Source organism: Labeo rohita, chromosome 8 (assembly GCF_022985175.1).
Source record: "Labeo rohita strain BAU-BD-2019 chromosome 8, IGBB_LRoh.1.0, whole genome shotgun sequence".
Lineage (NCBI taxonomy): Eukaryota > Metazoa > Chordata > Actinopteri > Cypriniformes > Cyprinidae > Labeo > Labeo rohita.
Genome location: NC_066876.1, coordinates 13,028,026 through 13,054,508, shown reverse-complemented (window position 1 = coordinate 13,054,508; position 26,483 = coordinate 13,028,026). Strand labels below are relative to the sequence as shown.

The 26,483-nt window shown below is 33.7% G+C and overlaps 1 protein-coding gene across 2 annotated transcripts; it reads left to right on the top strand.

Annotated features, from left to right (window-relative positions):
- Window positions 1-574: 574 nt before the first annotated feature.
- On the top strand, window positions 575-26,483 carry ulk1a (unc-51 like autophagy activating kinase 1a). Of its 2 annotated transcripts, none has more exons than XM_051118033.1 (28): window positions 575-1,024; window positions 1,144-1,236; window positions 1,483-1,524; window positions 6,891-6,923; window positions 7,192-7,228; window positions 9,811-9,984; window positions 10,348-10,421; window positions 11,386-11,487; window positions 14,267-14,325; window positions 16,161-16,243; window positions 16,333-16,383; window positions 16,473-16,561; window positions 16,859-16,982; window positions 17,086-17,131; window positions 18,599-18,667; window positions 18,935-19,042; window positions 19,145-19,254; window positions 19,721-19,789; window positions 19,874-19,992; window positions 20,162-20,337; window positions 20,486-20,598; window positions 21,516-21,641; window positions 21,757-21,923; window positions 22,185-22,360; window positions 22,472-22,590; window positions 22,735-22,892; window positions 24,401-24,536; window positions 24,921-26,483. In XM_051118033.1, exons 1-28 carry the CDS (start codon window positions 935-937, stop codon window positions 24,974-24,976), a joined length of 2,799 nt encoding a protein of 932 aa, XP_050973990.1. In that variant the 5' UTR covers window positions 575-934; the 3' UTR covers window positions 24,977-26,483. The 2 variants fall into 2 exon arrangements, with proteins under 2 accessions (XP_050973990.1, XP_050973989.1); XM_051118032.1 differs by having other exon boundaries at window positions 576-1,024; window positions 18,596-18,667.

Below are 26,483 nucleotides of genomic sequence, written 5' to 3'. Positions count from 1 at the left end.
TTATGTATGGTTAAAATATGCAGATTTTTTTTTATTCAGTCCTGGCGTCCATTGTAGTGGACATGAGAAAAATCTAATAAAAAATGATTTTGCACAAATCTTTTTTTTTTAGACTCATTTATATGTTGGAGAAGAGCAAATATCAAGAGGACAATTTTTTTTTTTTTTTTTTTTTTTTTTTTTTTTTTCCAGTGAAAAAAATTCAGGTCTGAAAGGGTTAGAATGATTTCTGAAGGATCATGTGACTGGAGCAATGACGCTAAAAATTCAGCTTTGAAATCACAGGAATAAATTACATTTTATTAAAGTGTATTCAAATAGAAAACAGTTATTTTAAATAGTAAAAATATTTCACAATTTTACTGCTGTCTTGGTACTCTTGGTGAGCATAAGACTTTTGAAAAAGTAATCATTCCCAATATTTGACCAACAGTGTATATTTGTTCAAACTGTCCACATACAATACTAAAAACAAGGCAACATCAGCAGTTCATGAGGGTTAACATTTTGCCCCGGCTCCTTGACATGCGCCTGAACTGTCGACAGAGCGGTAGTGCGCATGCGTGTAATGAACACGCCAGTTCAAGCTTTGTTTGGAAAGTGACGATCAGAACGGCGCAGTATACAACAACCCGAGGCGTCACCGACCGAGTTTGTTTCTGACAGTTTCCAAATCTAATTTAGTACGCTTGCTGACATACTTGTCGAACAACATTGTTTTAATATAGTACGATCAAGATGACAGTGACTAGGTTTTTATTAACAAGTAGGTAGCGAATACCGATCATGACCGAAGTGTCAGATTGTTTGGGTGCAAAGCAGCGGATGGGAAGCGATAGACGGGTCCAGTTGTCCTGTGCTGGGCGCACACACGGATTTCACACACCTTGAACTCACCCGTGGACTTACTGAGCAGTTTTAAACTCTATACGCGATGGAAAGCGTTGGAAAATTCGAGTTCAACAGGAAGGACTTGATAGGACACGGCGCTTTTGCTGTGGTGTTCAAAGGAAGACATAAACAGGTAACGCTAAGATGTACATTTCCCAATGTTGATACCTGTTAAACTGTACATTGCGGCTTTTACGTGTGAATAATTACTCTACACCAATGTCACAACGCAAATCGATTGTTTATTCACAGAAACATGATTATGAAGTGGCGGTGAAATGCATTAACAAGAAAAATCTCGCCAAATCACAGTCGCTCCTAGGAAAAGAAATCAGGATATTAAAGGTGAGTTGCCTAGTTATATTTTAAAGTGTGCTTGCTGTACTTTTAATACTTTTTTAGTTATCTATTTACCTAAGAAATATAGTAAACATTGCGAAATCATTTGAGTGTTTCTCGCCAAAGTTATCTGAAAGGCTTAAGCTATACACGGGCCAAACAACGTTAAGCTGTTGTTAGCAAATATCATCACCTCCTCATAGATGACTTCTGCTTACTAATATAGTGAATGTGTGTTTGTGTTTTCGCCAGGAGCTGAAACATGAGAACATTGTCAGTTTACTGGACTTTCAGGTATTTATGTAGTAATTGTTTGCTTGGGCGAATTTATATGTGTGGGCCGACTGTGTTATTTAAAGTGGTTTCTGCTCTATTAAAACAGAGCTTTTTCCATGTTGCTTAAGATATTTATAACTTGAATATGGCATGGCTCAGTGTTGATATTATGGCAGTTCCCTTCATCTGATTGGTTAAACGTTAAGCGCCGCCTCTGACGTCACGCACTGTGGGCAATTTGTCAGCAATTTTAGCTATGGTGTATGGATGTGGTCTATATATGACTCACCCAGAGTAATGATTTCACGTTGCGTTCTCTTGCGTCAGAAACAGTTGAATCCTTATCTGACATCTCTGTGATTTCAAGCTGCATGGGACGGACAGAAATTTGATAATCTCAAATATCTCTTGTGGATAAAGTACTAAAAGTAAGCAGGGAAGAAACAATGGCAGCCATGGCAGATGTCTGTATGCCTGTTGAAGTATTCATCTGACACCTGTGCATGCGTTAGGCAGCACCTGCCAGTTCAGCACACCCTTTTAACTGCCTGTCTCTAACATTTACATACAGGACAGACGTTGTCTGATGTAGGATACCCTTATCAATGTATCTTGATGAATAGAGGACAGGACTGCGGCCAGTCAGGTTGATCTGATGACAGGTGGTTGTCTCGGGTGTGGAGAGATTAAAAAACACAACACAGTGTGTTACACATTCAATCCTGCGGTATTTTGCCCTTGAGCAAGTATGACAGGTTTAATTTAGACTGTTTGTACGGATAAAATACCAGAAGACAAGATAAAAGAACAATGTGCATTAATCCAATCAGATTTTAAATTCACATTTTTTGTATATTAGTTTAATCACATATAACATTCTTTGTCTTTTTCTATAATTTATAATATATAATTTTATTATTATTTATTATTTAATTATTTATATATATATATATATATATATATATATATATATATATATATGTGTATACAAGAACATTTACAAATAAAATTAAAATAAAGCACTACGTCAAACTATTGTATTTGTTTACCTGTGTGTCATTGATGATGTCATTACTTTAATCACATAAAATTCTTCTTCTATAATGTACAATATATAATTAAATTTAATATATATATATATATAGATAGATAGATAGATAGATAGATAGATATAAATATATATATATGAATAAAAAAAGCATAACCATATTTAATCAATTTAAGTGTAATTTATAATATGTACTTTTATTTAATGATATATTAAATTAAATGTATAAATTAAATATATAAATAAATATATTAATTAATTATATAAATAAAATATCCATATATATTAAATACACATACATTAAATAGTGTATGTGTATATTATATATAAATGTGTGTGTTCAATAAATTGTGTTTGTATATATATATAAATACTAATATACAAAAAAAATATTTAAAATACTTAAGTATGATTTTACACACACACACACACACACACACACACACACACACACATGTTTGTTTTTGTGAATTGTGGGGACTTTCCATAGACTTATACTGACCAAACTAACCCAATCCCCTAACCAAACCCTAACCCTACCCCTTACAGAAAACATGTTTGCATCTTTACACTTTCAGATAAACATCATTTACTATTTTTAATCATTTTTTAACATTGTGGGGACCGCAATGTAGCAAAAACACACACACACACACACACACACACACATATATATATATATGTGTGTGTGTGTGTGTGTGTGTGTATGTGAAAGAAATAATTACATAGAAAATCAAAATGAAACACTTATGACAAAATAATACCTGTATGTCATTGACCGACGAAAGCATGAACATGTTAATGTTTAGTTAAATTATTGAAATATTAACTTAAAATTTTAGTGGGTGCTTAAAGTAAATATATCACAGTTCAGGGAGGTTTGGCTGACACAAACTTTTGAATCTCAATTCGTGTACAATTAAAATAAATTGTTAATGAAATTAATCTTTTGTTAATGTGTATTTAGTGTAACAGCATTATTTCACTGCACAAGGCATCTATTTCAAGATTGTTTTTTTAAATAGTAACTTTTAACTGAATTGCTGTCAAATGAACCACAGTGCATAGTTAGTCAAACCTCTCACCACAATATCCCTAGAGAATGACCTGACAGTGAATGCACACAAATAATTCATGCTCACTCCATCATGCTTCACGCACTGTTAGAACCGACAAAGGTGCATTTGATACTACACAAGCCTGCAATTATAGGATCACCCCCTTTAAACTGGCTCCAATATCAGTCTAATTTACATCTGGCCAGCACTACAATATTTGTCATAGGTTTGTTCACCAGGGTCAATCGGCTGCTCAGCAGACAGCTGCCAAGCAGTGGGTTCACCTGACGGCATAATGTGCACAGGTGGTTGGCTGCTGTCCTGTGTAAAAGCTCAACGATAGCACGAGAAATAACACTTAGTTATGCTTAGTCAGTGAAACCCAACTCTCTTCCCCCATCGTGCACTCACGGAAACCTTTAACTTTGTTTCGCTGTGTTGTTTTAGTCTTTCTTTGTTGTGAAACTCCTTTCCTTTGTGTGCTAATGGCTCATAATGTTTTGACACACGTCTCCAGGGCCTGGTAAATATGTCTAGAGAAGATAATTGAAGTGTATTTTGCCCTGTGTGTGGTCTATAGCCTTGGGCAGGGTTTACTTACTTATTTATTTTGTATTACTGCTGATGGCCTGGTTTCATTTCTTAAGGGTTCTGCACACACACACACACACACACACACGCACGCACACACACACAAACATGGGAAGCTTAACGTTAAGCCTTTATCCACAATGATTGTCTTATACAATTAGCTGTTACACAACTTTGAAGTCATAAAGGGGTTGTTGTGTTTTATGAAACGTTTTTTTGCTTGTGTAATATGCTGTTTAAACACACATACTCACGAAGAACACTCTGTCACGCCGGCCGGCTGCTGATCTGTGTGTTAGTCAGCTGTGTGTAATGGCACCTCCTGCTTCTGTCCTGACTGTGGCAACACACAGGGCCTGCATGGAACTAGGCCAAATGGGATTTTTTGCTGCACAACAAGTGGGCCATGTAAATGCCTCTTTCAGACTGGTCACTATGGCACTTGGCCTGTGTGTGGACATATTGATCTGCTCCATTGAACTTTTCTGGAGCAGAATTTCTACAGTAGATTTCATGGACATAAAGGGGTAACTACCCACCTAGAATACACATTGGGTTTGATTATGCAGGCTAGAGGTCAAAGGCAGTTTTTGAGATGGTTCTCCCTAGTGACTGTTGCACTTTAAGAGCCACTCAATATTGTTGATTTGGTCAGTAATTATTTTGCACTGTGTGCATTAGCAATGAAGCATTATTTCAGCTTTCAAACTTGTGGGCGGTGGTTTGAAATGCGGCCAAATAAATATAATTACTAAATGATGACAGTAGGATGAACATCCACATGATTCCTTAATAGTAATAATAATAGTAGTACCAACAACAGTGATAAAAAAAAATAAATAAAAATAATTATTATTATTGATATTATGTAAATTAATTGAATTATTATGAAGTATTTGTAATTATTTTTAAAAAAGTATAATATTTATTTATTTTTAAAAAATCTTATTATAATTAGCAATATTTTATTATGAATTAATCCTCATTTTAAATTCATATTTTCATATTTATTTTTGTAAAGGTTATTGCAATTTTTAGAGCTTTTTATAAGTAGTTAATTTTATAATTTGTAATAATAATAATCATATTAATAATACCAGTGATAAGCATTATTATTATTATTATTATTATTATGCAAATTGATTTAATTATTATGAATTATTTGTGATTGTTTTTAAATAAGTATAACATTTATTTTAAAATAAATATTATAGTTAGTAGTATTTTTATTGTTATTAATTAGTTCTCCTTTTACATGCATATTATTATCATATTTATTTTGTAAAGGTTATAGTAATTAATTTATAGAACTTTTTGTAAGTAGTTGATTTTATAATTAGTAATAATAATAATCATATTTGTGATGATGATGATGATAATAATAATAATCATAACAGGGATAAGAATTATTATAGTTATTTAAATTAATTAAATTATTATTATTAATTATGTGTAATTGTTTTTGAATAAGTATAATATTTCTTTATTTTCAGATAAATGTTATTATAATATTAATATTTTTCTTGTTATTAATACTTTTAAATTCATATTTTTATAATATTTATTTTTGTGAAGGTATTGTAATTAGTTTATAGAATGTTTTATAAGTAATACATTTTGTAATTAGTAATAATAATAATCATATTTATAAAAATAAGTTATAATAATAATAATAATTATTATTATTATATAAATACATTTAAATTATTTGTAGTTGTTTTTAAATAAGTATAATTTTATTTTAAAATAAATATTTTATAATTAGTAATATTTGTATTTTTATTAATTAATACTCATTTTAAAATTTATTATTAAAATATTATTATCATATTTATGTTTTGTAAAGCCTATTGTAATTAAATTATTGAATTTTGTTATTACAAAATAATAATTATATTTACAACAACAATATAATAATAATTAATAATAATAATTACTATTATTATGTAAATGAGTTTAATTATTAGAAATTATTTGTAATTGTAAAATATTATTAGTCATATTTTTGTTGTTATTAATTAATGCTTATATTATTACCATATTTATTTTTTAAAGGTTATTGTTATTATTGTTATAGAACTTTTATAAGTAATTAATTTAGTAATATTAGTAATAATAATAATAATAATAATTATTATTATTATTATTATTATTATTATTATTATATTGTTTGGACTTTACATATGAAATGCAGCGATTAGGCTTTAGGTTTTATTTTTAGCTTCAACAGTCTATGTGAACCGAACAAAACAAAACAAAAAACAACAAAAACAAATACAAATTTGCGTTACATTTTTCTTGCCATCAAAGTTTTCACAAGACAGAAAATAAAAAAATAAAAAATAAATAAATAATAAATAACTCCAACACAAATGTAAACATTTCTGCACCTGAAAGAGTGTATAAAATACAACCTGCCGTGAAATTCATGCACACAATCTGATTTGTATTGCTCGTGAGCTCACGCTTTAATAACAGACTATTCATAGAAAGCTGAGGTAATTGTAGGCTTTGTATGTTGAGTCAGTGTGACTCACTGGCATCTGTTGTGAGTCAAGCCCGAAGCCTGTCCTGATCTAGACAATGAAGAGTTCGTGCCATGACTGTCATGTGGCACGTTGCTGGGTGTTTCTTTCATGTAATCAATTGTAAATGTTTAATAGTGTGTCACATGTCTCTGTTTGCAGGAGATATCGGGATGCGTTTATCTTGTCATGGAGGTGAGTCCAGATGACATGCTGCACCTATCACATACCCACTGTAAACCTCAAAATAGACTTGGTGTGAAGTGAAGAAAAAAAATCAGGTCAAATTTCACCTCTCTTTGCAGGATGTCCTTTATGCTAAGCTTAATTCACACTTCTCTGTTATTATTGTCAGCATAAAGCCATTTGAAGCCCTGGTGTTATTATGATTACTCTTTCTTTTCATGAGAGTTTGTTTTGTGTTGACTGTACACTTACAGTGCTTGCCTGTCTCCTCTTACAGTACTGCAATGGAGGAGACCTAGCCGAGTATTTACACTGTAAGTACACTGGCCTCATTTCAACATGTCACCTGTTCTTCACCATTATATAAGCCACTGATTATTACAAATTTGCAATTTTATTACAAATTAAGAAATGGCTCCAATTGAGGTGTATAATTGTTCCATGTTATTATACCTTTTTGGTCTGTATGCAGTTGTTGACAAATTGAGATGGATCAAAATTCTGGCTAATACAAATAATTACTTTAATTTCATGGTTAATATTAAAATTATATGTTATTTTATCTAGATATATAAAACCTATGTGCACTGAACAGCTTAAAAACATAACATATTTAGTAGTTTGAGGCAGTCTTTCAAACTTGCTGGGTATACAGGTGGTAAATAAACAGCAGGACATCCACACTATAATAATAATAATAATAATAAACAGTGGTAAGAAATGAATATTTTGAATATGAAAATAATTTATAATTATTTATTTAATATTTTTATAATTATATATTTATAATTTATGAATCATAAAATTATTTTATTATTATTTTTACTTGTTTTAAATAAGTATAATATTTATTTATTTATTTTAAAATAAATGTTATTGTAATTTGTCATATTATTGTTTTTAGTTAATACGTTAAGTTCATATTATTATAATTTGTTTTTCTGAAGATTATTGTAGTTAATTTATAGAACATTTTATGAATCCTTTATTTCATAATTAGTAATAATAATAATGATATAATAATAAACAACAGTGGTAAGAATAATTGTGAATATTTTATAATTATTTATAATTATTTAATTTAAGATTTTTATAATTGTATATATTTTTTATTTAGAATTTAAGAATTACAAAATTATTAATTATTTGGTGTTATTTTACATAAGTATAATGTTTATTTATTTTAAAATAAGTATTATTATAATTAGTAATATTTTTATTGTTTTTAGTTAATACGCATTTTAAATTCATATGATTATCATAATTATTTTTCTAAAGATTAATGTAGTTAATTTATAGAATGTTTTATAAATGCTTTATTTTTTATTAGTAGTAATAATAATAAGCAGTGGTAATAATTATATATTTTTTATAATTATTTAGTTCATAATTTAATATTTTTATTATTGTATATATTTTTTAGCATTTAAGAATTACAAAATACAAAATGTAGTTATTTTAAATAAGTATAATATTTATTTTAAAATAAGTATTATTATAATTAGTAATATTTTTATTGTTTTTAGTTAATACGCATTTTAAATTCATATTATTATCATAGATTTTTTTCTAAAGATTATTGTAATTTATTTATAATACGTTTTATAAGTATTTTATTTTATAATTAGAAATAATAAGCAATAATAATAATAATCATCATTATTATTATTATTATTATTATTATTATTATGTAGTTTTATGCAGTTGTTGACAAATTGAGATACATCAAGAATTAAAATACTGGCTATTGCTAATAATTATTTCTGTTGTATGATTAATTTTAAAATTGTGTGTAAATATATATAAAAAACAATATTATAATATTATATTAATTGTTTATTTAAAACAATATTTTGAGATTTACTAAAGATTGGATTTAATAGTGTTAATAACCTAAATTATTAGTTTATCTTAATGTAGAAATATTGGAGGTATATATATTAATCCAATATTATATCCAATATCCAATATTTTTTTTCTTTTTTTAATATCATAGTCATTAGTCATTTTAGTGCTTTTTTTCCATATCCTTTTTAGAAATCTAAATGTTCTATATCTTCACAATTTAGCCTATTAGGATGATCCAATAAAATTACAATTTTAGCATTGTTTATTATCAACATCTTGTTTATTCACAAAAGCATAAAGTTTGCATAATCAAGACTGATTGTTGACAGAAGTGTAGGATTTTAGTCTGTTTCTCGAAGGTTGAAGCCTTGAACTTGCTTTGGTCTTGGACTCGCTCTTGAAACTGCAGAGACATATTTACCAAACAAACAGCTTGTGTGATCTTTCCTCAGAAAGATAATTCAGGACCTCTGAGAATAGCTCATTTTACACATGTGCTGCCACAAATAGAGCCCCTTTGGAAGTGGTCTCATCCGCAAAGACACTTCTTCGGGGTTAAAATACACCTTCGTCTAACCACAAAGTTTCCAGCGTCGCTATATTTACCATGTTTGCATTGAGTGCTCTATTTTAAGCTGTCAGACTTTGTAGTGATGTTAGGTCCCATGCCAGCCTCATTAGGGGTCATGTTTGCCTTCACCCACTCACCTCTTGCCACAGACTCACTGGCACAGAACCAAGATCCCCCGCTGAAACTCAAGCCACAGCCTGACCTCATCCACCTGTCAGTCTGTTATCTGGCCTGTCCTGCAGTGGAAAAACATGGGTGCTAAAAATAAGACTTCATGAAACAAGCATGTTTTGAGGGGAAGGATAGAGGGGACCTGAAAGAAGGGGGGCATGGGTTTTTGGAGGTGGATGGCAGCTGGACTTTGTTTTTGATGAACTGCTTACTCAGTGATAGAATATCCCACAGTTCAAAGTGTTTTCATCAGAATAATAGTTCAGGTAGTAAACCGAAATTAAACCAGTTGTTTTTTCTCCATAGCTAAAGGCTCTCTAAGCGAGGACACGATTCGTGTGTTGCTGCAGCAGTTGGCGGGAGCCATGAGTGTTTTAAGGAGCAAAGGCATCATCCATCGAGACCTGAAGCCCCAAAACATTCTTCTTTCTTACAGCGCAGGGCGCAGGTCCAACCCCAACAACATCTGCATCAAACTGGGTGAGCGCTCCGGGTCAGAGTACACCATTTGAACCCTCTACTAAAGGAAACGTAAAGACTGGTTATGGATCAGCGTGTACTGATTATGAGGCCATGAGATTACAAGTTATCAGTTTTGGCAGTGCTTGGTTGTGGTGTTTTTGTTCTTGTGTTATGACTGTGGTTTGTTTTAGGTGTTGACGACGTAGTTCTGTTTGCTGTCTGAGTGTTTTGTAGACACTATGTGTCACTACACAGCTGTGTAAATTCAAACAGCTAGAAGACTCTTTCTGTAAACATATGTTCACCACCTTTCATTACCAAAACAAGCACTCAAATTTGGTGCTTAGCACCGTACATTAATTTTTCTTTCTCTCTCTCCAGCTGATTTTGGCTTTGCACGGTATCTGCAAGGAAATACGATGGCTGCTACACTCTGTGGCTCTCCAATGTACATGGTGAGTGCTTGACTTTATAATTTATTATCCAAATGCTTAAGACAATAGGGCTGCATGACTTGGGGGGAAAAAATGTAATTGCAATTTCAATTTAAAATGTGATTAAAAACAGAGTATTAATAAAAGTAAGTAATTTACTATCATTAAAGGGATAGTTCACCCAAAAATGAAAATTCTGTAATTAATTACCTTTGTGTTGTTCCAAACCCGTAAGACCTTTGTTTATCTTCAGTCAAGGCACGGAAAGATAGTAAGGACTTTGTTAAAATAGTCCATGTGAAATCAGTGGTTCAACCAGGGTTGCCAGGTTTTCACAACAAAACCCGCCCAATTGCTACTCAAAACTAGCCCAGTCTTGTTTTGGTCAGGGTCCACCGGTAAAAATCGTGTTGTAAGGGGTAAAATATGCATTTTTGGCAGGATTCCTCTGGTAAAATTTGAATTTCAGGGGATAAATATCACGTTGTTGGGGTTGTTGTTTGTTTATTTTACAGTACTATTGTATGCAATGTTTATTATAGTCCTAATTTAGTCACTTTCATTCAATCATCTAGCTTTTATTTTGTTGGAAAACCACAAGGAGACTCTTCTCTTTGGTTGGCAAAAGCTGGTTTGTAAACGCTCTTATTTAAGTATTTTAAGTATGGGAAGATGTTAGCACATATTGTGTTTCCAAATGTGTTGAACGGAGACACTGAAAACACCAGATCATGAGCTGCATGCGTGTAAAAGAACACAGTGCTGCGCTTCACTCTAAAACACACAGTGCATGTATTTAATTAAATTGCTGCCTTTATGGATTTCATAATCATGCAGTACATTATATGTCATAGTGAAGTGCTGATTTTATTTAAAAAAATAATCGTGTTAGATATTCAGACTGACTTTGTATGACTTATTCCAGTGTTTTCGAGTGACTAGAGCAAAATACTAAGACTGCTACTCGTCATGTTCATCTTTACAGGCTCCTGAGGTCATCATGTCACAGAATTATGATGCCAAAGCTGACCTCTGGAGTGTAGGAACCATCATCTACCAGTGCTTGACTGGCAAAGCCCCATTTCAGGTCAGTAACATGGACACACTAGTAAAAATAATGTATGACCCTGAGAGAGAAAGTGATTTTAACCTGATATGTTCACACTCACATCTCTGTCTTTCATTTGTGGATGCTTCTGTGGTTTTAAATCCTTCGCTATATATTCTTGGACTTTTTTTTTTTTTTTTTTTAAATCCTTTCATCATTTACTCATCCTCATGTCTTTGGAACAGTTAAGTTGTTACTCGCTTAAAAACTGTAATGAAAGAACGTTTTAAAGATTGAAAATGGCATGAGGGTAAGTAAATGTAGTTTTCATTTTTATCTCTTTAAATTTTAGAAGAAAAGAATTACTACAGATTCAGTATTAGAGTTATTGTTGAATATAGTAGCTATACACCAAATTTAAGGTATTTTAGATTTTAAATTTTGGACAAGCACTCGAAGAAATACACTACCATTCAAAAGTTTGAGGTTGGTAAGGTTTTTTTTTTTATTATTTAGTATTTTATGGTCACAGAGGTTGCATTTATTTGATCTAATACAGTAAAACACAGTAATAAGTGTAACATTACAGTTTAAAATAACTGCTTTAAAACGTTATATTTTATTTTATATATTTTAATGGACGCAGTATTTATTATTATCATTGTTGGAAACTGCCTAATGTTTTTGTTCAAACTAGCATTTTTGTAAAAATGTAACAGTCCCTTTTGTGTTTAATTTAATACATTTTTGCTGAATAAGTATTAATAACTATAGTATTCATTTCTTTTATTAAAGGGAACCCCAAATCTTACTTGTATGGCTTAATATAATGTAAATTATGTCCCTTACTGAAATATAAAGTAGAAAACCAATGAAAGATTTACGTTATTTAAAAAAATCCACATCATTTTATGCATGTTTACAACTATGTGGGGCGTCATTATTTTGACTATTTGACTACCTTTTTACTGCAACACGTTTTGGAAAATAAAATACTGATACGATGACCGGAGCTATTGAAAGAGCTTACAGGTGATATAAGCATAGGGTTGAACCAAATTACGAAAACTACGAAACTCCTTCAATGGCTGCAGCGTCATGACAGGCATCGGCACGTTTACATCCTGGCAGGATGGCATCTAGCATTTCTTGTCTCTGCCAATTGTAAGCTCTTTCAGTAACTGTGGTCTGTTAAAAGCCTCAAAGGCATCAGGGCTAAAGTGGAGAGAACAAAGACGCTGGTCTTTAGGAAGTTTTATTCGTCCACAGGCATCTTCCCATTCTTTTCTCCTCTTCTTATTGCTAGGAAAAGCAGCGAAGACTTTCATTGCTTCTTTTGTCATCCTGCGACTGATTTGACATTGTATCAGTATTTCATTTTCCAAGTTGTGTTGCGGTAAAATAGCAACAGGTAGCATCAGTAGCTCACTGAGTGCAACCATTTTACATAATCGAAATAACGGCGCCCCCCATAGTCTAAAATATGTATAAAACTATTTGGATTTTTCAAATAACGTAAATCTTCAGTGGGTTTTCTACTACATATTTCAGAAAGAGACATCATTTAAGTTACATTAACCCATACAAGTCTTAATACCCAGGGTTCCAAGCTTCTGAAAAAAATACAAACATTTGAATGGTGGCGTATTATTATTATTATTATTATTAAGGAGAAATGCAAGCAATGTCAGCGAGTGTTAGTTTTTACTGCGTCAGTCCTGATCCTTCTGGAACGATTTAATTGCGAAAGCACAACTGGCTGGCACACTCGGTTATTTATGCCCTGTAGAGTGTGAAACATGATTGTGACCTCTCACTGATAAACAAAACCACATGTGTCTGCAACTAAACACACCCTCTGATTTACCAACAAACACTTACACCCATACACACACACACATGCCCATTCACATGGGTGGCATTTCTGTGGTTTCGCTACCAGAACAGGGTGTTTTTCTTTTTTGCTTTGTAATGATCATGTTGCAAAATATGCCTGTTCATGGAATTTGCTGTTGCAATACTTCCTCTTAATATTGCCACAGGCTGGTCATTAGTTTGTTATTATTATTCATAACTGAATCCTAAAAAAAAAAATTTGCGAGTGCCATCAAATATTATAGGGATGCTTCAGCTAAGCTTTTAGCCAGGTGCTGCTATTAGCAGGGCTGATTTGTGGTTGAAGTTTACCCATTTGACCTCAGGTTCCAGAGTGCAGACGGCTAACGTGAACCTCGTCTGATCACACGGTCACAACTGTGACTATTTATGGGTTCATATTTTTAGCCTTCAGAAAGAGTTGGTCGTTTATAAGGAATTCCTGGCAGTGCTGTAACGCAGTGTTAGTCAGTGAATGTGTCAAGATGGGTTATTGAGTTCATTCAGAGGACAGAGAGGTTGTCTCATTGTGTTTACCTCCTCCTTCATGGAAATATTGCTTATATGTGTCCATACAGCCATTAGAAAGCCTTTATGATTTGTAGAAACAGACCCTCAAGTGTAAGATTTAACCTCAGACCTGGAAAAAAATGTTTACATCCCAAACAGCCAGAGTTTACAAAAATGAATGCAGTTAAGCCATGTGATGAACTACTCACCGCAAATTATAACTCACTATCAACTGTAAGTCTAAAAATATTGCTGTGTGAATGCTAAGGTGTTCATTGTGGTTGCTTACAAGCCCAAGTCAAACAATATTCTGATTCAAGGTTGTTTTTGCACAATTTAACATCCATAAAAATTGTTTTGATGATCAGTAAGTAGTAATGATGATGTCAACACAATTTCTCAAGATCTTCTTCTATCTAAAATCTTTTTCCAGGCAAGTACTCCTCAGGAACTGCGCCAGTTCTATGAAAGAAACCGGAGCCTGAGTCCCAGGTAAGTGACCCTGAGTACTGTATGTTAGTCATCAATCAACATGAGCCAGTTTAGTTTGGGCACAACAGGCGCAAAGGTCCCTGGTGTTGTAAATTTTACAACTTCAGAGGTACGGTATCGTTCAAAAGTTTAGGGTTGGTAAGATTCTTTTTAAGAACACGTATGTTCAGGAATCGTGCATTTAATTAATCAAAAGTGGTAGTAAAGACATTTATAATGTTACAAAACATATTTCAAAATAAATGCTGTTCTTTTCAATAAAAACCTATTCCACTTTTCACAAAATGGCACAACCGTTTTTTAAACATCAAATCAAAATATTAGAAGGATTTCTGAAGGATCATATGACATTGAAGTCTGAAGAAATAGCTGCTGAAACTATAAACTTATAAACTATAAACGATATTTTAACATGTTAAAACATGAAATCTGTTTTATTTTTTCCTAAATTCCGTTTTAATTTTTCTGGATAGAGTCTGTTTTAATGATTAAATTAAAAAATATTAACTAATTAAAACCATGAAACGTACACAATTTAACAGCAATTTATTAAATGTTTAACAAAAACTACATTTTTAAGGCTTTATGAAATACGATGTATATCTTTTCTCAAATTAAGTTTTATTTTTATCAAATGTTTCCATTTATTTTTTTTTTTTTAATTCCGTTTTAATGGTTTCATTTAAATTTCAATAATCAAAAGCATCTCTGATTATTTGATTAATTGATCTTTTTAAAAAAATAATTTATTATTATTTAATGTATTTGTTTAATAATTTTTTTTTCCTCCCAGAAATACTGTGTTGTATATTTATAATTTTCTGATAAATAAAGTCTGGTAAATAATTTCTCTGGTAAATATTCCTTAAAAATAATGTTTTAATAATAATTTAATGATTAGTAGTACTATCATTACTATCATTATATATTTCTGTTACAGTTTCTTCAAGTTAAACCAAAGTTTTATTTTGATAATTTGCTATGAAGATGTTTATGACAATAGTTTTACTCAAATGAAACGGTAAAATGTTTAGGAAGTGAATCTCAGAGCAGTTCTAGAGATTTTGTTAATGTGTTCATGTACTCTAATTTTGAGGCGGCAGAGGCTGAAAACACAGCTAGCGTCACACGCGTTTCATGTGTGTAGTAAACAAAACCGTGCGTCTGCGCCATTCATTTACACAGAGACACAGAACATGCAGGATTCATATTTAAATAGTCTTTTTGCAGCTTAAAATTCACAGACACTAGTCCATGTTGTTTTTGATTTAAGTGTACTTAAGTGTACTTTTAATTTATTCTTCCCAAATATGGCAAATTCTGTGATATTCCGCGTTATGTGGTAAATTCCATTTTTATGACTGGATTTCGTGATTCTGTGCACAAAAAAGAAAACAGTCATTTTAAATTGTAAGAACATTTTAGAATGTTACTACTTTTACTCTATTTTTTTAATCAGATAAATGCTACCTTGGTGAGCATAAGAGACATGCCCTGGAATTTTGAATAGTAGTGTATGCAACAACAGCTAATATTTATGTATGTTGTGAATGTAAGGTTTATTTAATAGGCATCTCTACAGGATGGTGCAGTAGAACTGTTTTTTTTTCTCTCATTGTTTTTCTATCTCCCATCTTTCATTCCTTTCCATCATTTACAGTGAAGTTTTGTTTATGTAGACTGTTGCATTTCATGACTATCACTTTTTTGCTTACTCTGTCAATTACAGAGTAACTCTGGCAACTCAAAGAACCTGTGCACAACAGTATAAACATGCACACATAACTGCGTAGGTTGTGATCCCTGTCAGTGTCTAACTCCGCTGCTTTTCCCAGTGTTCCACGGGAAACCTCCAGTCACCTCAGGCACCTTCTACTTGGGCTGCTGCAGAGGAACCACGGAGAACGCATGGACTTTGGTCAGTGGACACAAGTGTCCCATCAGACATTTGACTTAACACTATCTAGAAATAATAAACTGAGACATTATTATTATTGCCTATTCTAGATGATTTTTTCCACCATCCTTTCCTGGAGGCCAGTACATCCATGAAGAAATGTAAGATTGTGATGTACATCACTTTGTTTATGCTAATCTGCTATAGTTTTGGTTACAGACACATTTCAGTTTGTTTATTATTCTCGTAGCCTCTCCAGTGCCCATGCCCACATATCCCAGCTCTGGCTCTGGGAGCTCCAGCAGCGGTTCCTCGACGTCTCGCCTCACTCCTACTCAGGTACCACAATAAGCACATGATGCATGAGTTTTAATAGGTACACTCTTACACTCTTCGAAGTGTACTGTGATTTTCATGCTCCATTATTGTATACAAACCATAGCTACACTACCATTCAGAAGTTTGAGGTCAGTAAGATTTTTTATGCTTGTATTCAGCAAGGATGCATTCAGTTGATCAGAAGTGATTTTATAATCTTACAGAAGACTTCTATTACAAATAAATGCTGTTCTTTTGAACTGACTATTCATCAAAAAAAAATTTGAACAGTAATGTATATGTATTTTTTCTTAACAGTCTGAAACTGAAGCTCCAAGGCCCGTCCCTCAGACGAACCCCACACCACCTCCAGGTTCCCTGCTGAAAGAATCATCTTCCTCAGACTCTGATGACTTTGTAATGGTGCCGACTCAGTTCACCAGTAAGATGAGCCCTAACACTCGTTGACCTAGTTTGGATTATGTAACAGTCAAAACCGCCTTATTTGCACAAATACAAAATCTCAAACTTGATAACTCTTGCAGGTGAACTAGTCTGTGCAGGAGGGCAGGACAGTCTAATGCGCAGCGGGTAAGTGAGTTTACATTTTCCCCATACTTTTAAGTGTTAAAGTGCCAGGGCCCACATACATAGCGTGTATAGTTATGTGTGGCATGCTCCTCAGCTGTAACCTACACATTCATACAACACACATTCACAGAAGTGGTTTGTTTCTGCACTCAATATAACAGTTTGCATGCTTGCTAGCATGTCACATGTCATGAATATTCATTTTAAGGGTGTCAGTTGACCTTTTGACCTGCTGACCATTTTTATGATTCTGTGAAAAGGGTTGTTCATGCATTGACGCATTTGTGCAAAGAAAGAAGGAAGGCCTTACGGTCACGATAGCAAAAATTTCATACCTTTCCACTATAATTTTCAAATACATTCTAGCAGTTTTTTTTAGCATCTGTGTCTGTCATCTGCATTTATGACCTTGTTAAGATGCATATGTTTGTAAACTGTTCAAAAGTTTGAGGTCAGTAGGATTTTTTTAAGGAAGTCTCTAATGATCATCAAGGCTGCATTTATTTGATCAAAAATACAGTAAAACAGTAATATTGTGAAATACTATTGCAGTTTAAAGTAGTGGTTTTCTCTTTTAATATAATTTTCAAATATGCAATATGCATCTGTATTCTGTATACAATATAAATTTTAGATAAAAAAACTAAAATTAAACAAACTTAATTGTGTTTCAAATGAAGTAAAACAGTTTATTAAAGCCTGTTTCTGCCACTTAATAAAAAAAGGTATTTACGACTTTTTATCTTGCAATTCTGACTCTATAACACAAAATTGAGAGTTGAGAGAATTGTGAGATTAAAAACACTCAATTCTGAGAAAATATCATTCTGTTTTTCCTCTCAGAATTGGACTTTATAACTTGCAATTGTGTGTTTATGTCTAACAATTCTGAGAAAGAAAGTGAATTGCGAGTTTATTTCCTATAGTTGCCAGAAATAAAGTCAGAATTGCGAGTTTATTTCCCGTAATCGCAAGGGAAAAAGTTAGAATTGCGAGTTCATATCCCGCAATTGTGAGGAAAAAAATTCAGAATTGTGAGTTTATATCCTGCAATCATGGAAAAAAGTCAGAACTGCAAGTGAGAAAAAAGTCAGAATTTTGAGTTTATTTCAAACAATAGCAAGAAAAAAGTCAGAATTGCAAATTGTGTATCCAGCAATCGTGAGGAAAAATGTCAGAATTGCAAGTTTATATCCTGCAGTCGTGAGAAAAAGTCTGAAATGTTAGTTTATATCCTGTAACCTAGAATTGTGAGATAAGTCGCAGTTCCCTTTTTTAATGTTTTACTCAGGCTATATGGGCTTCCATAAAAAATGCTAAAACTATAAATACTTAATATACTGTAATGGCAAAATAAGCATTAGAGACTTCTTTCAGATACATTAAGCAGTCTTATAAATCCAGACTTTTAAACAACAGTTTATATTATACATAACTGTGTACATGTATGTGTACTATTTCTAGCAGCTTACTGCTGGCTGTGGGTCGAACGGCATCATCCTCCCCATCTGTCCGAGCCTCCCCAAGCCCTTCCAGGTACTGTCTGTGTTTTATTATGGAGATTAGCATTTAATACTGTAGAGGCTGTAAAAACACTCTCCCTGAAGGCCAGCTTCTCACATTAAACAATAGGCCTTGTTTGCATGTGTGAAGTGAGAGACAGCTGCCTGAATTAATGTGACTGGAGAAAGCAGGAATTCTAGAGATGAAAGTAATTCACAGATCACCAGGGAACAAATGGTTTAAATCTATGTTTGTGCACATGACGAGTCAATCACTCACCACTTCTCTCTCTCTCTGTAGGCCTTTGGAGTCGTGTGCCAGCAGTTACGCTCAGTCTGTGCCTGTTCCAGTGCCGACACAGAAACACAACTACCAGAGGATGGAACAGAACCTACAAGTGTCTGAAAGGTTGAGTTTATCTCTATATCACTCTCTCTGACATGAATTAGATACATAAATGCATACATGTGCTTATGCATTAACACATGAGATCTGTTTCTCTAATTTCAGGACAGCAGCACCTGTACAGCACTGCTGTTTAACTGGGCTTCCAACATGTGGGAGAATCGGAGCTTCTCCAGGTTCAGGAGGATCCAGACCGTATCTACCCTCCCCACAGGGTAAAGAAACAACTCATTGCAGAGCAGTTTTGATTTGCATACTTTAAAATAGAGGAAGAGACTCTAACGGTAGTTCTAGTAGGAAGCTAGAAATAACAGAAATCTTATGCAAATTCGTCTGAATCAAAATCTATTTTAAACTCTTAAAGGATTAATTTAATCCAGAATAAAAATTTTCTCGTAATTTACTCACCCTCATGTCATCTGAGATGTACATTCGAAAAAAAAATAAGGTTTTTGAGGAAAACATTCCAGGATATGTTTTTCTCCATATAGGCGACTTAAATGAGGATCAGCGGGTTGAAGGTCCAAACTGCAGTTTCAATGCAGCTTCTAAGAGTCTAATGAAAACTAAAAACTTCTGTACTTTTTAACCAATGTGGAGCTCTTTGAAGGTGCATTGAAACTGTTTTTTGTTTTTGTAGATCACAGAGGATACTGATGTGTTGTTTATTTCTTTTTATAGTGGGAAATGTTCCTGAAACACCCAATCAGCCTGAACCTGTTGGCAGCAGGATGGGGTTGCATACCGCAGGTAAAAACCCTCTTTCACTGCATATCAATTTGATTTTTGATACTTCTCGTTACAACTTTACAACTGTCTCTTTTTGTCTCTCAGATGCATGTAAACAGCCTGGTCAGGTCTCTTCTCCCTTCACTGACATCAAAGCCATGGATAAAAACCTCACGCACAGACTCAGGGGTCATCGGCACAATCCAGAATCTGTCATGCACAGAGTGAGTAACTGTTGCATGACATAACATAAACATAAAAGCTCCACTACCGTAATGGGAAAACCACTGGTGTTCCCGTATAGAAGAGGAAGTCATTAGATTTAGCACAGAGCTATGTATAACATGTCAATATTAACAAACTTGCTATGTATGTCACTACTTTTCATGTCAGTGGGATTTGTATCGGCGACCCATTTCTGGTCAAACTCCAAATACGGCGCTGGTTCAGAGAGGCCTGATCACCCGAAACAAGACCATGTCTGACCTGAAAGATCTGGCACAGTATCCGGCTACAGGGCCCCGTGTGCCGCTTCTCAGACCAGCGGAAAGAAGGGACACTGTCAAAAGGTATTGTTCAACTCTGCTTTAGCTCAGGGTGACGAAAGCTTGTGACGCAGTAATGATGATAATCTGTTTTTTATAATCAGCTGTGATATGATTGCTGTTAGATGAGTTTGTTCTCTAGAGCTGTGTTTATGGGTCATTTGTGTTTTAGGTCATTAAGTACCGGCCGTCTCTCAGATAAGCTGCTGAAGGCTGTGTTTGGACATCAGTTTGACAGGGGCAGCTGTGAGAGCTTAAATTCAGAGAAACCCATGGACACAACAGGTATGAGCTTACATTTACAGTGATGTAAGCCTTTGCTGTTTTCTGCCAAAATGAAAGCTTGATGTTTAATGTTTAAAAATCATTTAACCTGACTATTTAAAAAAATTGTTTTAAATCTCATCACAATTTTTATACAAAAAAAATTGCAATTAGATTTTTATTTTTTCCAAATCATGCAGCCCTACTTAAGGTTCCCACAGGCAACTAATTATTAAAATCACAGCTTTTTTTTATTTTATTTTTTCCAGTAATCACAAATGACTACAATGATTATTTGAAATGCTGTGGGAATTCATTGATATGTTTTCTTTGCAAAAGGAAATTCACGGCCAAAATTATTTTATTTTATTTTATTTTATTTTATTTTATTTTATTTTATTTTATTTCCAGTAATCACAAATGACTAGAATGATTATTGAAATGTTGTGGAAATTCCTTGACATGTTTTTTTTTTTTTTTTTTACAAAAGGAAATTCACAGCCAAAATTATTTTAATGTATTTTTTTATTTTTATTTTATTTTATTTTCAGTAATCACAAATGACCAGAATGATTACTGAAATGTTGTGGAAAGTCATATATATGTTTTCTTTACAAAAGGAAATTTACAGCCCAAATCATTTTATTTTATTTTATTTTATATCCAGTAGTCACAAATGACTAGAATGGTTATTGAAATGTTACGGAAATACATTGATATGTTTTCTTTACAAAAGGAAATTCACAGCCAACATTTTATTTTATTTTATTTTATTTTCCAGTAATCACAAATGACTAAAATGATTTTTAAAATGTTGTGGAAATTCACTGATATGTTTTCTTTATATCTGCAGTTAGTCATAGATAATGTGGTCTCATTATATCTCAGTGCTCTCATTATATCCTGTTTAAAATGCCATTTTGTCCTGATCTCCCTAGCACCCCCTGGTGGCAGCGATGGCACAGAGCCTGGTTCAGGCGGTCCTGCTGGAGTCGTGTTCACATTGGGCTCTCCCGACTATGGACACACACCTCCTCACGCCACTCGACCTAGACGCTTCTCAGGTGACACTTGCATGATTTTACGTAATGAGACCGAAACACAAGTATTGTATTTGCATGTTACAGTATCTGTTAGACTCACAATAACATCTTCAATTCACTTCATTTGCTGTTGAAGTGGGCACTCCCAGTCCAACAAGCCCTGGCTGGACCTACGGTCATTTGCACGAGGCTTACAGCTCACCTGACTTTCTGCACTACGGTTGCACAGATGCAATGACAACAAACCTATGTGAGGGTGTGGCCTTTGTGCCACCTGAACTGCCTGAGGAGACGCTCATGGAGGTAAAATAATTGGGCTATACATTATGTATGAAGGATACAGTCAGCCAGGCATCATAGTTATCATATTACAATAAACCCAGATGACTAAGATGGTTTTGCATCATCTTGAAGGGGTTTATTTTGTGATAATAACTGACTGACTATACATAATCCTGACTGCTTATTAAATAAATGCATATGACATTATTTGGAACCTGGTATTATGTGTTTTAGCAAAACAGTTAATTTCAGAATGTGATGTCTGCCTCTTATTCACCACAGGAAGGGCATACAGACTTGTTGAGCCAACTGCGCTTCATTCTAGCCTTTTCCCACTGCATCACAGAGGTTGCTGGAACAAAGGACGGTGGGAATGAAAGGAATATGGCACTTGATGCATCATTTTTAGAGCAGAGCGTGGTGGCCGACCAGATCAGCCTGCTGAGCCGTGAGTGGAGGTGAGATCATAAACATACATGTGTTCAAACATAAACATACATGTGTTTTATGTGTGATGTCTGTGATATTAAGTCGTGTACACTGTAAATGATGTGCACATGTGTATGTAGCTCTGCAGAGCAGCTGGTCCTCTATATGAAGTGTGCTGAGCTGCTGTCCTGTGCGCTTCACACAGCGATGGCTGGGATCAAAGAAGGCAAACTATACCCATCAGGTTCTGTTAAACAAGGTAAGTCATAAAAAAGTCTAAACGAACAGGCTTTATATAAAATAGACATCTTTTGTACCATTATAAATGTCTTTAGTGTGTCAAAAATTGCATATACTGTATTGACATTGATTTTGTTACGTTGTGTTTGTGTTGTACTTGCAGTAGTGCGTAAGCTGAATGAGATGTATAAGAAGAGTGTAAACTCCTGCCGTTCTCTCACTGAGAAACTCCAGCTCTTCTTTAGCAGCAAACAAAGACTGATGGACCGCATTAACAGCATTACTGCTGAGAGACTCATCTACGCACACACCATTCAGATGGTATGAACATATTTGCATTATTTTTCTTATAATATGAAGAGAAACATATCAGTATCATACAGGGTCAGAAATGTGCCCCCTGGAATTGATTTCCAGTGGCATTTTTTACATTTGTGAGGGCAATTTTTATTATAAAAAATACTTACATTTACCCAATTACTTTAATCAACTGTTGTCAATAACTGTTGACTATTCAAAATTGTATCTAAATTATACATGTAAAAAACGGGAGCTCATAGGGCTGCAATATTATGACAAAAATCATTATTGTAGATTATTGCTCTTTATATTGTAATAATGATTATTAATAGTACAATATACAGTAGAAAAATATTTAAAATGTTTTTGTTTCATTTTGGGCACTTCACATTTTGGCTTCATAGACAAACATGCAAGTCCATGACGTTAGCCAAGTCAATTCCTGTTATAATCACTGAAGCTACAAATTAATCTTTTATTTACATTGTATCTGCAATGTGTTGTTTATGATGAGGGAATTCACGAGCATGCGCACTCATCACAGCACCAGCATTTTCAGGCAGTCGTTGATTGGCCGTAGCAATCTAAATTTCGACTGCAAAGTGTTTGATTGGTTATAAGGCTCAGCGCTGCACAAAACAGCACGTAAAAGCAATCCGGTGCAGTGTGAACGGATCTAAATGTAATTTTCATTCACGTTTAATCTATTTTACACTTTGCAATTATGACAGCTGTAATACGTTGTTTAATTGTGCAGGAACGGGGTTTTTTTGCCCCTTCGTTTTGAATTTATGCGGTACTTTTTTTCATTTTGGTGGGATTTTTGCCACAACCCCTTGTTAATTTCTGACCCTGGTATCATACCAGTAGCTATGTTTCCATCACCCTCCTTTTTAATGCGCATTTTGAAGTATCGCATCAGAAACAAGTGATGGAAATGGCAAATTTAAAAAAACAAATCCCTTAATTCGCAAAAACGTTTTTACAATCCCTTAAGGTGGTTTTTGATTTCGTGAAAAAAGGTTAATGCGAATAATGGGAGATGGAAACGCATTTGCCAAATAAATTCCTCCACGTGCAGCAAAAAGTCATGTGACTTTGCGCATAACCTGACTAACCAGTGGACCGATCTTGTTGCCCAGCATCTGTAATGTTGTTATGGTCATTCTTAAATGCCAGACCAAAGTCTGCCATTCACATATTATTTCCTGTATAACTGCTTTCCAGAACTGTCTTACATGACTGCTTTCCCAAAAAGCAGGCATCCACCTCCAAAAGCAATGACCACATTTATCGTGTTTTCTAATTTATTATATATAAAAATTATTTTATTCAGTGGTTTCTCCTACTTTTCTAAGCAATATTTAATCCCAGTTTATTAGGAAGTGTCATTTTTGTTCTCTTTAACTCGTTGGATGGAAACGGTGCTTATTCAAAAATGTTTTATGCGATATTCCAATTTTTGTGCATAAGTTAAATTTTCAAAAAAAGTATAAAGTTTAAATTGCGTCCCTTTCTTACGTGATCAGGTGCAGACAGCAGCACTGGACGAGATGTTTCATCATGGCGAAACCTCTGTAGAGCGATACCACAAAGCCTTACTGCTGATGGAGGGCCTGTCCTTAATTATTACAGAGACTACAGATCTAAACAATATCAACAAATGTAAGTATGCCATTCATACACTACCATTTAAAAGTTTGGGGTCAGTAAGATTAATACTTGAGCAAAGATGCATGAAATTGATCAAAAGTGACAGTAAAGACATTTATGATGTCATAAAAGATTTCTATTTCAAACATGAAAATTATTGCGGTTTCCGCAGAAAGCACAACCGTTTTCAACATTGATAATAATAAATGCTTCTTAAGCATCAAATCAGCAATGATTTCTGAAGGATCATGTGACACTGAAAACTGGAATAATGATACTGAAAATTCAGCTTTGCATCACATGAGTAAATTACATTTAAAATATATTAAAGTACAAAAGCGTTATTTTAAATTGTAATAATACTTACCGCTATGATTGTTTGTTCTCTATCTATAGGTAGACAGTGTATTGAGCGGCGGCTCTGCTCCCTCCAGCCCAAAGCATGTATGTGATGAATCCCCGTTCTTTTTGCTCTGCATCAAACCCACAACAGCTGCATTTCATTTCATCCCAGTTGCCATTTGAAATTCTGTAAACGGAAAACTCACACTCACCCACTTATAAAAATGTGATACTTGGCTTCCAAAGCCAAAAAAAAGGTGAGAAAAGACTTCATCACAGACAGAGATGAAATCTCTATTGATATATGTGTATAAACAGAAGCAACATCTCCGGACTTCAACATCTATTTTGTTCACTTTAAAAGAACATTGAGTGAAACAGAATCAAGACGTCATGTTTAAACACTTTGACCTCTGAATCTACACCAATGCGTGATGGCACTTCTTAAGAGATGAATTTAATCTTAGTAAAGCCAGTGTTGGAGTCTGAATGAGTAACAGCTTGGATGCTTTTCATTCAATCGTACTAAAACATGCCTGTAGCATTAGTGTCATGAAGTTACATGGAATGATCCTGTTTTTGACGGACTGCATGTTTTTGCATGATTCTAAGGAAATGATAGTTATCTGAAGGGAAATCATCATAGTGAATAATAAGTAAACCTCTGTGGCCACCAAAATGTTGTTGAAAAAGCAGCCAGTGGTGGATGTGTAGTATTCGGTGTTTCATCAATATGGCTCTAATGTGGCAGTTGACCAAAATCATGGCAAACCTTTGTAGACCTACTGATAAAGACTCAGTTTCATATGAGGGTGGAAAAAAAAAATACTTGAGATTTGTATTATAGTGACTATCATACTGTTATTCATGTGTGTGTGTAAAACAGCACTTTATAAACCCATTTGCCTTCTGGATGCCTGAAAAAGAACCACTGCAGAGACAAGCCTAATGGCTCATTTCAGGGTAAATTAACACCTGAAAGTCACAGGAAATGCAATACAAAGACAATCAAATGCAAAGACAGTCAGTATCTTGTGTGTAGCATTTTATATCTGTTTTAGCTGTCAGTCTGAAAGCAATGTTTTAGTTTTCTCTTTGCTTTAGAATCTATTGCAAGTAAATGACTTTTGCACAATTTGCTGGGATGACTTAGTCTTTGGTTTTTGTAGTGATGTGATAGTGCCTTAAATGACCTAACCTGGTTTAATCTCACACTGGACACTCTTGAGACTTACAATCTGTCATACTTCCAGCAGTTTCATATCATATTCAGTCATTACTTGCACTACTTCTGCATTTTCCAATGGCAATAAATCTAAAGGTGTTTTGTTTTTTTTTACCATATCCGACAGTAGTTTCATATCTAGGCGTTTTTAAGGCGTTTAGTCAGAATTGTGTGTGGTAGGATGATTGTGATGAATGCACATGAAAATGTTTAAAACAATAGTGATGTTAAATTGAGGACAGTTAACTATTTTGTATATGTTGTTACAGTATTTATGATGTGTTTTCTGATACGTTTGTCCTTTTATTTCCATTTGCAAAGCCAAAATCAAAAATATGTGCAGAATGCATGTGGTATGGGTGTGTTATAAATAAATTTCACTTTTATATTTA

Excerpts from the sequence above, each read along its gene's own strand:
- ulk1a (XM_051118032.1), top strand. The coding sequence starts at position 935 with ATGGAAAGCGTTGGAAAATTCGAGTTCAACAGGAAGGACTTGATAGGA. Across the intron at positions 16,384-16,472 it reads CAGTACATCCATGAAGAAAT|CCTCTCCAGTGCCCATGCCC; the intron begins GTAAGATTGTGA and ends TTATTCTCGTAG. Across the intron at positions 21,642-21,756 it reads TCGACCTAGACGCTTCTCAG|TGGGCACTCCCAGTCCAACA; the intron begins GTGACACTTGCA and ends TTGCTGTTGAAG.